The sequence below is a fragment of the Meles meles genome, chromosome 14 (genome assembly GCF_922984935.1).
Source record: "Meles meles chromosome 14, mMelMel3.1 paternal haplotype, whole genome shotgun sequence".
In the NCBI taxonomy this organism is placed as follows: Eukaryota; Metazoa; Chordata; class Mammalia; order Carnivora; family Mustelidae; genus Meles; species Meles meles.
The window spans coordinates 70,392,591-70,407,212 of record NC_060079.1 but is presented as its reverse complement, the minus strand read 5'-3'; the positions used below and the strand labels follow the sequence as shown (position 1 = coordinate 70,407,212).

At 40.6% G+C, this 14,622-nt stretch overlaps 1 protein-coding gene across 2 annotated transcripts in view; it reads right to left on the bottom strand.

Annotated features, from left to right (window-relative positions):
• GPC6 (glypican 6) overlaps positions 1 to 14,622 on the bottom strand; it is a 1,107,056-nt gene that overhangs the window by 75,212 nt on the left and 1,017,222 nt on the right. Inside the window, exon 7 of one of the 2 annotated variants that reach the window (XM_045978183.1) lies at positions 10,580 to 10,609. The exons of the other annotated variant lie outside the window; for it this stretch is intronic. Coding sequence (XP_045834139.1) covers positions 10,580 to 10,609 — 30 coding nt within the window. The remainder of the gene's footprint in view (positions 1 to 10,579; positions 10,610 to 14,622) is intronic. 2 annotated transcript variants of the gene reach the window in all.

The following is a 14,622-nucleotide window of genomic DNA, read 5'->3' as shown; positions in this document are numbered from 1 at the left end:
GTTAAGCCTCTGCCTTAGGCTCGGGTCATGATCTCAGGGTCCTGGGATCGAGCCCCGCATCAGGCTCTCTGCTCAGCAGGGAGCCTGCTTCCTCCTCTCTCTCTGCCTGCCTTTCTGCCTACTTGTGATCTCTGTCTGTCAAATAACTAAATAAAATCTTAAAAAAAAATTAGGCATGGCATCATACATGTGGAGAAACAAATGACAACTTTGCCTCTCTATGCCTTGGCATACGTGAGTCCCAGAGACAGACTGAGGACTTTTGCTGCCTCGTGGATGTCGTCGGTAGAGGCTAAATCACAAATACTATTTTGATGTGAAAGTCCCTGAAAAAGTTATCATTGATAAAATGGCAGTGGGAGCTGGAGGTGGACCCTCCTTTCCCACCCCATTCTAGGTAGTTTCACAGGAGGAGGGAGCAAGTTACTCTGTGTACTCGACTGTCTTTCCTCCCAGAATACTAGTGTTTTAAAGGTGGAAAGGAGCTTAGATACTCTCTTATTACTCTTACCCAGCCGCTTTGTTCTCCTCTCCCCATCAACTGAAAGAGGAGAGCTGGAGGGACTCACCCAAGGTTCTAGAACTTTGTCCATGTTTTCACTAGAAAATGGCACCATTTCTGAGAGGATTCCTCTTGCCAGCTAATCTGAAATCAGCTTGGATGGTCAACGTAGTTTTATCAATCGTGACAAGCGTACCACTCCGATGGCCTCCTATCTGCTAGAATGGTCGTCATCAAGAAGAGGAGTGGAGCATTGGCAAGGATGTGGGGAGGAACGAAGCCTACTGTAGGGTTGGTGGGGACGTAAACGGGTTCAGCCCATGTAGAATATGGTCTGGAGAACCTCAAAAAATTAAAAATAGAACTAATAGGGATCCAGCAATACCCTGCTTCTAGGTATTGATCCAAAGGCAATGAAAAGATGTCAAAAAGATATCTTCAGCCCCATGTTAATTGCAGCACTATTCCCAAGAGCGAAGATAGGGAAACAAGCTAAGTGTCAGCAGAGGAGTGGGTAAAGAAGATGTGGTATTATAGACACACACACACACACACACACACACACACACACACACACACGGAATATTATTCAGCCATGAGAGTGAAGGAAATCCTGCCATTTATAGCAACACAGATGGACTTCGAGGGCATTATGCTAAGCAAGACAAGTCAGACAAAGACAAATACTGTGTGATCTCCCTTGTAAGTACAATTCCAAAAAGCCAAACTTGTAGAAACAGGGAGTAGAATGGTGGTTATCAGGGGTTGGAGGGCAGGACAACTGGGGAGATGTTGTTCAAAGGGCACAAACCCACAGTAAAGAAAGATAACCAAGTGTACCACTCCAGTAGGTTGATAGTGCAGGAGTCTGTGTCTGTGTTAGGGCAGGGGGGATATGGGACCTCTCTGTGCTTTCCATTCACATTTTCTATGAACAGGAAACTTCTCTGACATATATAAGGAGAAGAGAAAAAAATCCACATTTTTTTGTGACAGTGAATTCAACAAGTTCAATTTACTTTATTTTTCTTTGTGATTGTAATTTGTGACTTTTTTATTCTAATATATATATATGTATATACGCTATAGATGTATAGCTATATATGTGTATATATCCTATATATGGGCTTACTACAACCAGCATGACATTATTTTGAAAGATGCATTACTGGATGTATGGCTTGAATGAATAGAAGTTGAGAAGCAAAGAAAAATTTCAGCCCTAAGCCAATGGGATTTTCACATCAGCCACACCATCTTTCTGGATTCCAGGGTCTTCACTGGCAAAGTGAGGGCATTGGACTAGATGGACTTTAATGTCCCTGCACCCAACCCGAAAGATCCCTGAGTGTACAGCAAATGTTTTGATTTTTTTTTCCTTGGCAGTGATGGCAAATCCGCACTTTGGCTCTGGGCTGTCTCACTGTGTCCTTGTGAGACCCTCTGGAGAAAGGTGATCCAAGTGTATGGTGAGGAAAGAGGCCTTGGCCAGCACTCTTAAGGATCAGGACTTAGACTTCATTTGCACCTTGTCCTAATCACCTGACCACATGGTCTTGTTTTTAGAGTTGGCATGAGCCAGCCCAGAGTCAAATATGACTTTGGTGTTTCTGGATAAATCACAGTCCTGTTTGGGTCACGATGACTCAAAAGGGCTGAACAATGGATGACCATAATTCAAGATAATGCAACTATTTGGAAGACAAAAGTACATAATAGGGATGATAACCAAGTGAGCAATCTTGGAGACAATTTATACAACTCCTACAAGCATTTAAATGATATGCTGAAAGTCTCTTATCGTTTTAAATCAATAGAGCCATAGCTTTCACTCTTAATCATCAATTTGACCAAAAGTAATTTACTTCCTCATACTACTATTGTTTAGGAAGATCTTAGAAATGGGGATTTTGAATTCCAAATCCCCATGGTCAGCAGACTTTGAGAATTCTTCAGTGATGTGAAAGAAAGCAAACATAGGAGGACAGTTATCCAGACATTCTATAAACACTGACAATAGTGACCATCCAGAGCCACCCATCTCCTCAATTTTTTTCCTCACCTTCCTTTGAGTGAGCAATGCACTCTTCCAAGCTTCATGTGGAATTCCGTGCACAAATTCTGAGTTCTGGGCACCCTAAATAGCCTTAAATATCAGAAAACAAAAATTTTCCTTCCTTTCTTTTTCTTTTTTTTTGAAATAGAGTATCTCATGAAAGTACTATGGGTAACAAAAAAGAGAAAAAATATCAGTAAAGCCACAAAAATGCCTGTGTACCTCTCGTTTGACCTTTGATGGTAGAAGAGACATCACGGACACCAAGAGCATTGTAGCATCAGACCCTTGGGAAACAGAAAGTGAGCCCTGGAAGTCTCTTAAAGGGAAAGAGCAAATAGCTGACTCCTGTTATTTTAAGCTTTACAAACAACGTACCCTACGTGAACACCTTTGTCTATTCTAAAACACTCCACAAATGCCGACTTTTCTTTGCTGACCCAGGATAGGCTGTTACGAAGTTCCTGCGTCCATCTGGAGCTATGGTAAATTTCATAAGCAAGGCAGGTGGGACAACTTGGTGGACATAAATCCTGGGCAGCAGTAAGAAGCCTGGGTTTGTGCCTTTGTTTCTCTTTTTATTTTTAGAGGGGAGAGGTCAAGATGCAGAAAGAAGAGCTGAACGATCCTTCTTGTCCTTCCTGTCATGCCCCATCGTCAAATCTACCTTCCAGGCACTGATCATTTTACAGTTAAATTACAGCCAATGGCTCATTTCTGTGTTCACCTTCAAGTGAGTTTTTTTCAAAAAGGCTATTTCAGATGCTATTTATCTTTGCATTGGATTCAGCTGCTTAATTTGGGCGATGAGGTCCTCTGCCAGTACTTCTTCTGTCTAGCTGGAGTGCTCTTAACAAGAGCCCTTCTCTGTTGGTCCTCGGTGGTGGCGTGAGGCCGCAAGATGTGCACAGAGCTCAGGAGTATGTCATGGGAGACGGGGTGGGTCCCCCACTCTGTGCTCCATCATTCCTCTGGGTAATCTGCATCTGCATGCTTCCCAAATACTCTTTTAGAATTTGACTCTCTTATCCCCAACGTTCAGCCTGGGACTTTTTTTTTTTTTTTTAAGATTTTATTTTATTTATTTGGCAGAGAGAGATGGATCACAAGTAGGCAGAAGAGCAGGCAGAGAGAGAGGGGGAAGCAGGCTCCCCGCTGAGCAGAGAGCCCGATGTGGGGCTCGATCCCAGGACCCTGAGATCATGACCTGAGCCGAAGGCAGAAGCTTAACCCACTGAGCCACCCAGGCGCCCCCAGCCTGGGACTTTTTATTGGAATCTTGCTCCGTGGCCATAGCTTAGAGAGAAAGCTCCAGGGTTCCCAGTCTTTGACAACCAAATGGAAACCAGTGGTGGCTCGCATTTCCGTGCTTATCTGAGACTGCCGAAGCCTGCAGCCTATTTCCGTAAAGAACAAGAAGCCCACCTACGGCCTGTGTGTTAGAGCCAACTTCGCAGTGAATAACTGAGATTTTTGAAATTAGATGTTGTGGTTTATGATTAATAATAACAACATCTGTGCCTAATCTAGCAAGCGCAGTGGCACCTGTCTGTTGAAGGGTAAAGTTTAGGGCAAGACATGATGGGAGGGATAAGGAAGACCTAGAAATGGGTGGTCAGATTTCATTCACAACGAGGTGTCTTTGAATTTTAAAAAGTAGCAATGAATCACAAACGTTCATATAAAAGTATCATGCTTCGACTACCATTTGGTAAATAACTGTAACAATCTCTGGGTTGTTCACTTATGACTATTGGACACAGGAAGGTTATCACAATTAAAAAATAAACACACACACACACACACACACACACACACAACCATGAACCTTCCCTGTTATACCATGATCCAAATTATCCAAAATCCTTTTCAAAAGATATTCCTAAGGATTCATTTTACTTCTCACCCCCAAAACTGTTTATTTCTTTCTTTATTTATTTTTACTGAAAAACACGTGAAGGGCTTTCTGTTTTATTTATTTTGTCAAGAAATCTTGACAAAAGAGAAGAGGAAGCTTTCTTTGCTTGAGCCCTCACCATTAAAATCCTAATGAAATATTTCTTGTTCCTTGAAGACTGTTGTATAAAGAAGATTTGATTTTCCTGTGTAACTGGAAACATCTTCACGAGGACATGTCTTGCACTAAAGATAGCCTCTGGGTTTTTGGATTTTATGTGAGGAGATCAATTAAGGCAGTTTGCTGCCTTTATGTTTTCTTCCCAAAGCTAGTCTAGCTGCTTCGTGTTTACCCCTTTTCTCTAGCACTCAAGGAGCTGCAAGGAACAGGCAAAGGAAATGCTGGGCTTTTTCAAGTGCAGAGATGAGTGCTCTTAGCTGAAATGAATGTAGGCTGCTGTGGGGGAGTTTTCTTAGGTCAAAATCCCTCAGAATAAAACTTACAAAGTCATTGTTTTCTTGCCTCATTACACACAAATAATTTATGAATTTCTATTGTAATTTTTCTTCCAGCTGACTCAGAGCTCTACGATTTTACAAATAATTCCACGCAGAAGCCAATGGCACACACATTCCTGAGACTTCCATTGCAATCAATAAGTTTGCTGTTGCTGTCAGCCTATGCAATTTCCCTGATTAACCTGTGAAAAGTGTTCTCCTTCATGAATGCTGTCCAGCAATAAACAGATATTGTAAAAGAAGACAAGGGTAGGTTCCAGAACTCGAATTCTTGGTGATCTTAAATGATGATGTATGAAAGAAAGAGAGAGGGAGAACAGTTTGATTTGCTCCAACTAGGCTGACCCAGAAAGGAGAAGACCAGAAAAATTGCTTTGCCTAAGCAAACATGGCATCAAGGCAGACAAGATCAGCGTTCCCCAAATGCAATTTCAAGGCTTCATTTAAAATATATATAGTCTGGATTTGAAAGACACTTAAATATTGGTAATAAAAAAGTCTTTGTTCATTCTGTTTTTCTACTGCTATTTTTCTACTCCTCGTTGGCAACAGCTTCTACCTCCTCCCTTGAGATACTGTCCTAAGATTTGGAGTGGGACTCCTTTGCTCTGGCTGAATTGTGACTGAATTCAAAGTTCAGATCAGCAAAAAAGCCAACCGACACTAAAAATCAAGCTGACTTCCAAAGAGATGCTGGTTTTCTCAGGCCATATAGATACCCCCTCTGTAACAAAGACTTAGAATTCTCTGAGAATTCTAAACAATTTGAACACATTCTTTCCCAGTATCTAGTCTGTGTGGAATTATAACTCGTTTTGTCTGGCGTCCCCCAAAGTATTGTGAGCTCCTGATTATGCTCTAACCACTCATCCCTGGGTCAAATTAGTGCACAATAAATATTTGTTGAATGAATGAAGGATTTTCCTCTTTTTTCTCATGTAAGGTTTGTCTTAGAGCTGGAGAGAGTGTGAGGTCGATTTTTATCAACTTAAAAATCTCGTCTTGGTCATGCATACTTGTGGATGACAACATTACCATTCGCTCGCATGCCCATTTCCACTCTGTGTGAGAGTCCCCGCCTTTCTGACAGAAGGCTTGGTCACGTGACCCCCTTTGGCCAATGAGCTGTGAGCCATGTGATGTGCCCCCTCTAGGTAGAGACTCCAACGGTTGTCTTTGCCACATTCTCTCTTTCTCCGCTACCGTAACAGGTGAAGCTCCAGATGATGGCTGCACCCTGGGTCCTGGAGTGAGGGTGATGATCATGGGGAGCTGCCTGACCCACAGAAAACCCACAAAGCATACTGGGCTTGAGCGAGCAATAAACTTGTGTTCTTTGGGAGCCAGTTTGGGGGGTGTTCACAAGTGCCGCGTTGCCTAGCTTAGCTTATCGGGATCGATAAAGTATTGGCAAAGCTCCCAAAGATAGAACCCAAACCCAACTTCCAAAAAATTATTTGTTCACCAGCAATATCGTGGTGCTGTTGCAGCTGCTGGTGGTTCATTTACTGTCAACCTTTTTTTTTTTTTTCCTCTTCTTAAAAGCTTGGCCAGTCTTTTAAGTGTTAGAAAATACCCATGAAGTTAGAGCCCCTGACAATAATGACCATGACTGAGCTTAAGTAATAAAATTATTGTGTATTGCAGATATCTTTCTACCTTTAACATTTATGAAGCGAAGTCAATTTTCACTCAAACAGGTTTCTTTTCATCTGGTTTTCTCTACAATGTTTATGCCTGAGGTTTATTGCTAGCAGTAAAGAGTGTCCAAGTATGTTATGGGAATAGCCAAATTCCCAGAGCTTTAAAATGTATTCCATAGGCCCCAGAGTCAGTTAAAAGCTGATTGATTATACAGCAAATACATCAAAACTGGTATTTATGAAATATCCCATTTCTTCAGCTCTCCCTCTCATAAGTCTAAACATCACATTTGGGAGTTGTGGCGTGAATATCTCAGATAGCCATGAGAAAAAATTACTGCAGATTTTCCATGACAAAAAGAAGGTTCTTTAAGCTGCTCAATAAGTTAATAAAAGATCTATGTCAACAGGTGTGTCTCATGAACACATATTTTAAAAAGTGTGGTCTAAGTCGTTTTGTATGGCTTGTCTGTTCAGACTTTCATATTTAAGTTACTAAAACACTGATTACATAGCTGGATAAAGAGCAAATACACTGAATGATAGGCAGGAGGGTTTGCTCATCAGACTGGTTCACAACTGACCAGAAAGTTTCTGTTTAATTTGTTCAACATATGGACAAAAAGTTCTGGCTTAAGAAGGGTGAATGACCTACGAGATAGCCTATCCCAAGGATGCTACAGATATTTTAATGTTTTCTGTTTGCATATTTGGTCAATGATAACTCATTTGTTAATATATTTTCCACAACTTCTTTAGTGGTGTAATCTACCTTAGATTACAAAATCAAACTCCTATTTCCTATATGCTAAGATTTTATGGACTCAATATTAGATATTATCCCCTAGAGGAGAAGGCATGAGTCCCACAGGTTTGATAAGCTATGCTTTTTTTTTTTTTTTGCAAATAGTAACTCTTGCCTTTTTGATGACGCTAGCACTACACCATGCTATGATATAGATTGCACACGGTCGCTAGTTTTACTAAGTGCTATGCAGTGGAGAAGAAGCCAGGACAAACGTTGTCGATGGACGGATGCGTAAAGGATACATCAGTTTGGGGGTAGCTGTAGTCTAGGAATTCTGAAAGAAATTTTCATGTCTGAAAGGGAAAGTAAGCCTATCAGCATACACCATCAAACCGATACAGAATCTGTCCAGCCGTATTCGGTGTCTGAAAGTATAACATTTCATGTTTATGACATAGTCAGAGGACACCATAGCTCGGGCTTAAATATTTCTGAGGACAAAGGACAGTTTAACAGAGTTGAAAATGGTTTAGTTGGTCAGATCCCCTCCCCCCCAATGATTTTAAGGACTACTTATACCTAAATGGTGCATAAGTGCCCCCCCCTTAAAACGGGTGGCATGACTTTATTTCATTGTTATTTTGAGAATCCATGTGATTCTCCAAATGTGTTTGTAAAGCAGTGGGGCAGAATGGGCTTCTGCATCCCCAGGGAGGATCTCGGCCAGTGGGGTGATTCCTCTTCTTTCTCCCCGAGGCATACAGCCCAATGCACAGTCCACTGGGTGCAAATTGAAAATTCCACACAAGAAGCAGGCATTGCATCTGGGTTCCCAACAGGACATACTATTGAACTCAATCTGTGCATCCCCCAAGCCCGTGGAATAAGCAGCGTGTCTTGCGGATAAGTCATCATTTTCTATGTGTGTCTTATGCTATTCCCCACCCGGGCTCCATCAGCCACAAGCCTCCTAAATGGAAAGAAGCCGGTGTCAGGCCGCTCTCCCAGCTCCAGCACGCTGCTGCAGTGGCCCGGAGAAGGGCAGGAGCCCAGATCGAATGAGTTGGGTGGTGGTTTGGTAGGAGTGGTTTGTATTTTCTCCCTGCTTTGAAAGCGCACTGTATTTTGCCGCTGTTATTACCAAAGGTTCATTTTGAAAATGGAACCGGGGTGTCTCAGTGGGGTTTTGCAGTAAAGAGATAAAGCAGGTTTGGGCAAGACTGGGCAGTTCACAATTTGAAGGGGACTGAGCGGCAGCCATTTGTTTGCTGGGGTGAATGGGGCATAATTTATGCAGCGGCAGCAGAGGCTGAAAGCCAGTCTGGCCTTGACCCATTTATCTTTAAAAAACTAATTAAAGTGGAGAGTCTGGTTTACTGTTGTTATTGAGGTTTTAGTTTTTTCTGCTCAGGCCAAGCAAAGACTGAGGGGTGTGTGTGTGTGTGTGTCTGGGTGGAAGGTAGGAAATATCAGTTTCACCTAAAAACAGTGGCTGAGGGCTCTAGATAATAAAGCAGTTTCTTAAATACAGCCTGACATCCTTTTGAAATGCAAAATAGTGGATTTAGCCGGATGCAGAATCCTTTGAGGTGACAATGAAATGCCATGGCAATTTAAAACGAACAACAGACAGTCCCCCCCCCCCCCCCCCCCCGAATCCTTACAACCAAGACGTCCTAAATCACACCAAAATGGCCCCAAAGAGGCAGAGAAGAACATTTTTATGACCAGCGTTTTACTCTGAAACTGGTATTAACCATCAGGCAGGAATGATACCAGAAAGTGAGCTGCTTTGTCCGTTTTGTTTCAGAATAATAAAATAAAGTGCATAACTTGATATTTTGCAAGTTCTTCCATCTATACGCAATAACGTCAATAATTCATGCTTCGTACCGATGGCGAACCAGTGGATTTCCAAAGTAGCTGTATTTTTGGCCCAGTTAAGGAAGATGGTAGGAGACCCAGGCAGGCAGAGTGGGGGTGGAGGATGATATTCGATGAAGTCCTTCCTCTTGGAGGGAAAGCTACAGGGCCCCTGATAACCATAAGATAAGGAGATCTGACTGGCTAAATGGCTGAAAAACTTGGAGATATCAGGACAATGTTGTTGAGAAAGGAGGGCACATACTATCTGTGCTGGAGCTACTCTACTTTTATCAAATGACCCGAACCAATAGAACCCTGATTTGTCCTACCCATGACGTTTGTTCCCCCCATTTCCCATTTAGCATCAGGAGACCCTAAGCCATCTGTCTTCCCTGTTCCTTCCTCCAGGTCCCCTTTTCCAGAGTATTCCTGTTCCAGATTTATCTCAACTTTCTTTTTTCATTTAAACTGCCCTGAGCTCAGAGAACTGTGATGATGAATGGGAATATGACTCAGGGGACAATTTCCTTATAAAAAAATGAACGTTAACAGAAGAATTCACTGCCTGAATTTAAGGCCAAGCAGACATAGAGCCCTATGATGTCATAGGTGGGCTGCATGAATAAATATGTACCCTTCAGGTGAGAGTCATCTTTATTAAAAGGTATTATCAGCATGGGATGTTAGTATGAAAACCAGATTAGAAAACTTAACTATCTGATTAGTACGGTTAATATATAAAGTCAGGTAAGATATCCTTGGTGTGCCGTCCTCACACAGACCACTTTGTGGTAAAAAATCTCCAGGGTGCCCTCCCTGAACGTCCTCTGAGACATCAGTAAATTCGAGAAGGAAGAAAAAAAAAGGAGTAAACAACTCGTACACAAACTATTTCTTAACCCCTAAATTCTCTGTCCTCGCTAATGGAAAAATTAGCTCCTTATGCATGAGAGCTGATGTTGGTTTGTTGTTATTATTAGCGAGGCAATTATTCGCTCAGCACAAGAAGAAAAAAGCCAATATATTCTATCAGGGAAGAGCTAGTTTTTCAGGCAGACTACACATAGTCTGAACATTGGGACAGAATTTAAATCAGCCACCAAATGAGTTAGTCTAACACAAAGCTTAGATTGAAAACCTTGCCATCGGGAAAGAATACCAAAACGGCTGTTAACCATAAATACCAAACAGAGAGGAATCTGTTCAACCCATCGGTCATCTGTGGTGTTCAACGCACTCTAGACAGTCAGGCAAGGGAAAGTGGAGGGGACATTTCTCAAGAACTCTCTGAAATGACTGTATGACGACAAATGAGGATGAGAGTAAGAAAAAAGAAGACCAAAGCTTACACTATGTTGCATTGTCCTCCACACAATCCTCTGGGAAGCAAGAGGAAAACAAATTTAAAGGAAAAAGAAAGAGAGATTATTCTATACATAATAGCACAGCACAGGTATAACATTTAGCTTTGCAGGCTGACTGTTGTTCATCGGTTTATCATTTGATGTCAAATGATAAATCTGGCTGGCATTCCACCCACCCCCACCCCAGACTCCCTCAGAATGACCAGCAGAATACTCGAGAAGCCTGTACAACATAGTCCAATGTTGAATACTTACTGGAGGTTCATTGGTTTAAATCATCACCAACTTCATGAATTAACTTCCACATCTGTTATTTTTTTTTCTTTGAAATCTACTTTTATAAAACACATTCTTCTAAGATGCACCATTTAAAGTATATTTTGCTCTGATGAGTCCCTGGGGTAAGTAACAGACACTCCCTGCCCCATGTGTCCAGGAGTTATAGAGCACATTTAATAATCTGAAATATCTCTGTATTCTCAAATCTTCACACTCGAGCTCTTTTTGGGTTGAGGTATTTTTTACTGTCTCTACTTCTAGTGATATTCCAGTGGAAGTTTTTTTTAAAAAAACCTCATAGTTTCATGTCAAATTATGTAAGAGAATTCATGAAGTATAAACTTAAGAAAAAAAGGAAGAAAAATCGATCTTTTGCAAATAATCACGGCTGGCCGATTTAACTGAAAATCAGTAACAGTAGGTGGGGACAGAGAGCCCCTAGGGTGGGTGTTGGTAACAGGAAAGATGTGTGACTGTGGGACCAATCTGTTAACCAAAACACTTGATGGTATTTGTATCTTCAGCAAACCACGGTTGCTGGCAGGAAGGACTGTGATAGTCTTTGATGAGTCAGCTTTTCATCAGCAGCTGAATTTATACAAATGTATTCATTCATTATTGGATAATAAAAATAACTTCAGGGTAGTATGTCTAAAAGCCACTGAAGACCTAAACTTATTTTTATGCCCATAGAACTTTAGAGGAACAACAGGAAAAGCTTCCTAGTGATATAAAAGAATTTACAAGTTCCTTAAACATCTAATAGAGGTCAAATGGTGGAATTGGTGTATTTTTAAGAAAGAGTTTTATTTTAATTATTTTACATAAGTTCTAGCAGCAGCTGGCCCAGGTTGGGATTAGGAGATTTACTTCTAAAACAAACCCCGTAATTAATTGCCAGTTCACCTAAAATATAAGAACACCGACCAAAAGATTCCCAAGTTAATTAAAACAGGTACTCATTTTAAGTGGTCGTAAGAGGCAACTCCCCAAGGGCTTTACAATTTAGTTATTTTCCCTTTGGCAAAAGCAGTGGCGTGCCTGGGATATTCTTCTGATGCTGTTCTTAAAGCATTTTTCCCTGCTGAAACACTGACAATTAAGGGAAGTCTTTCCCAAATACCCTCGTTTTCTGGGACACACGTTTCTTATAAATATTCAGGAAACATCTCTTCAGAAGAGAATTAAAGCAGGAGTAGGTAACATGAGACTTGTTTATAAACAGTCAAAATAAAGGGTAATATATGGCAGGCCCATCCAAAGAGGTCACCAACGCATGCATCTTGAAGATGATTTGGTCTGACTGTTGACATATAAGCTGTCATACAAACAGTTGGTCCGAGCTAACTGCTTTATCGTTCCACTTTTCAGAAATACGTTGAACCCTCCAAGGGAAGAAAGCCTTGGGGGAGCCAAGGGCTGCAAAGGAAGATTCTGATGTTAGCTTTGGGCCTAGTCTGTGTTTCTCAAGAATAACCTTGTAGAGTTCCTCTTGATGTGGAAACAGCCCCTTGCCCTTAGGGACGCGGGAAGTGACTCCAGGTCAGTTTATGGCTGCTTGTGAATTACAAATCACTAATTCTTACAATTTGGGAATTTCACTCAATAAAACCTTAATAAATCTGCCATTCTCTCTTACAGAGCCCAAAGCCACACCTATGAGGAAGTTAAGTACTACGTGCTGTCAGAGAATATTTTAGAATAAAACTGACTTATTGATTTAAAGTCTTGTGCACTAAATCTGGCCCTTATGCACTCAGTCTGGTCCTTGGTTTTTACCCATGATCATATGATTAACCATTACTGATCCTTTTCAGAAAAAAAAATTGATTAAAATATATTTTGGGGGAGGGCCTAAAAATAGAAGAGCCTAAATCAGTTTATTTGCCAATACTCTTCAAGACCTTTGTATTGGGGTCATTTTGAAGATCATCAGTGAATTTCCTTTCTAAAACAGGGTTCAAATTCTAATTTCCATATCTATCAGATATTATACATCAAGTGACAATCACAAAGCATTGATGCTTTATTTAGGTTGTGCTAAATTGCATACACACTGCAAGACAAATATTTTTCTTGCTCTATCTCCCCTGTTTGAGAGTGTGTGTGTGTGTGTGTGTGTGTGTGTGTGTGTATCTCTCCTGGGGAGAAAAGTGTGCTTGTTTCAAAGGGAAAAAAACCATTAATCAGTAGTCATAGATATCATTATATTGATTCAATTCAATGTAATTTTAACTAAGTGCATAATGCACCCAAATTATTTTTAAATTTCACTTTATTGTGGTAGGAACACTTAACAGGAGAGCTACTCTCCTAACAGATATTTAAGTGCATGAAACAAGATTGTTATCTAGAGGCACAATGTCGTACCCCACATCTCTATGATTTACACACGTTGCACTGTGCCCCAGTGCCCCAGTTCTTAAATTAGAATTTATGAAAATTCCCCCAAAACCTGCATTATTCCAATAAGTAAGTTAGAGCCAACTAAAGTGGAGAAAACAAAAAAAGAGAAAGAGAGTGAGGGAACTCAAACCCATACTCACCATTTGTGCTCTGGTGAAAAGGATCTTAACCGACAGAGTTGGTCAAATGAAAACTCAAACAATGGGCTGTCATGTCAACCATCCCGTCTTTAAAACAATTGGCCAGTGGTTCTGGGAACTCTAACTGGTTGTTTAAAACAATTGGCCAGTGGTTCTGGGGACTCTAATTGGTTGTTTAAAAGAAGAAAGGCGACGACTTTTAAACTCTTCCTGACACCGGGAACAGAGACTAGACAGGACCAAGGTAACACAGAATGTGGAAGCAATACCCAGACGAGACCTTTTCCAAGAGCTACACGGGAGAGGGGTTTTATTTGCTAATAAACAGGAATAAATTATAACCTAATTTAGCAGCTAATGACTCCACTTACCCCTTCATTTTGGCTCTTCACGGTAGGCCTTTCTGTTGTAAGTACATTTGATTTTTATAGACCGAGATGCTGAGCTGTACTTACGGGGAGGCCACACTCAACAATTTAATCTTATGAGTCCTACGCTGCGAAAGGATAGTGACTTAAATGATAAAGTAATTTATAACAGTGACTAATAAAAGTATTTTCACAACCAGAAACTCTGGAGATCTGAGTTGATATGACATAATCAGATGTGGTTCAAGTATTTTATGACCTTAAGGTTTTATCTGTTAATTTTACATCAGGATAATTGGCAAGGCAACGTGAACCGTGCTAACAATTACAGGTATATAAATTGTTTATAGTGCTATAAATTGCATTGAAAATAATCAGGTAGTATTTCTTTGAAATTATGAGCTTTTCATTTTTTATAGCAAAATTTGATTTTTAGAACACATTAAAAAAATGGTGTTTATTATGTTTATGATTGTATTCTCCAAGTGAATTGCTTTGTGGGTAGATATCGTTTGGTCCCCTGACATACATTTTAGTGGATCAAAGGGTAACTATTTTTAAGGCTTCCAACTTTTAAAAGACACAAAAAAAGAAAAAAAAAATAGTAGTAACATTGACTTGGGATGTCTTGGCAAGGTCTTTCAAACAGAAAACTTTACACACAAGAAGGCAGAATAAAATTGCACTGTAACATAACTAGATAAGTAACAGAAGCAGGTGAGGAAGAAATGTGCTATTGTAATTATATCTCTGGAAGATATAGTTACTTGGTCTTCAGATTAATATTTCAGAAGATATATGAAGTTGAAAATTTGGCCACCGCAAGAGTGGATTA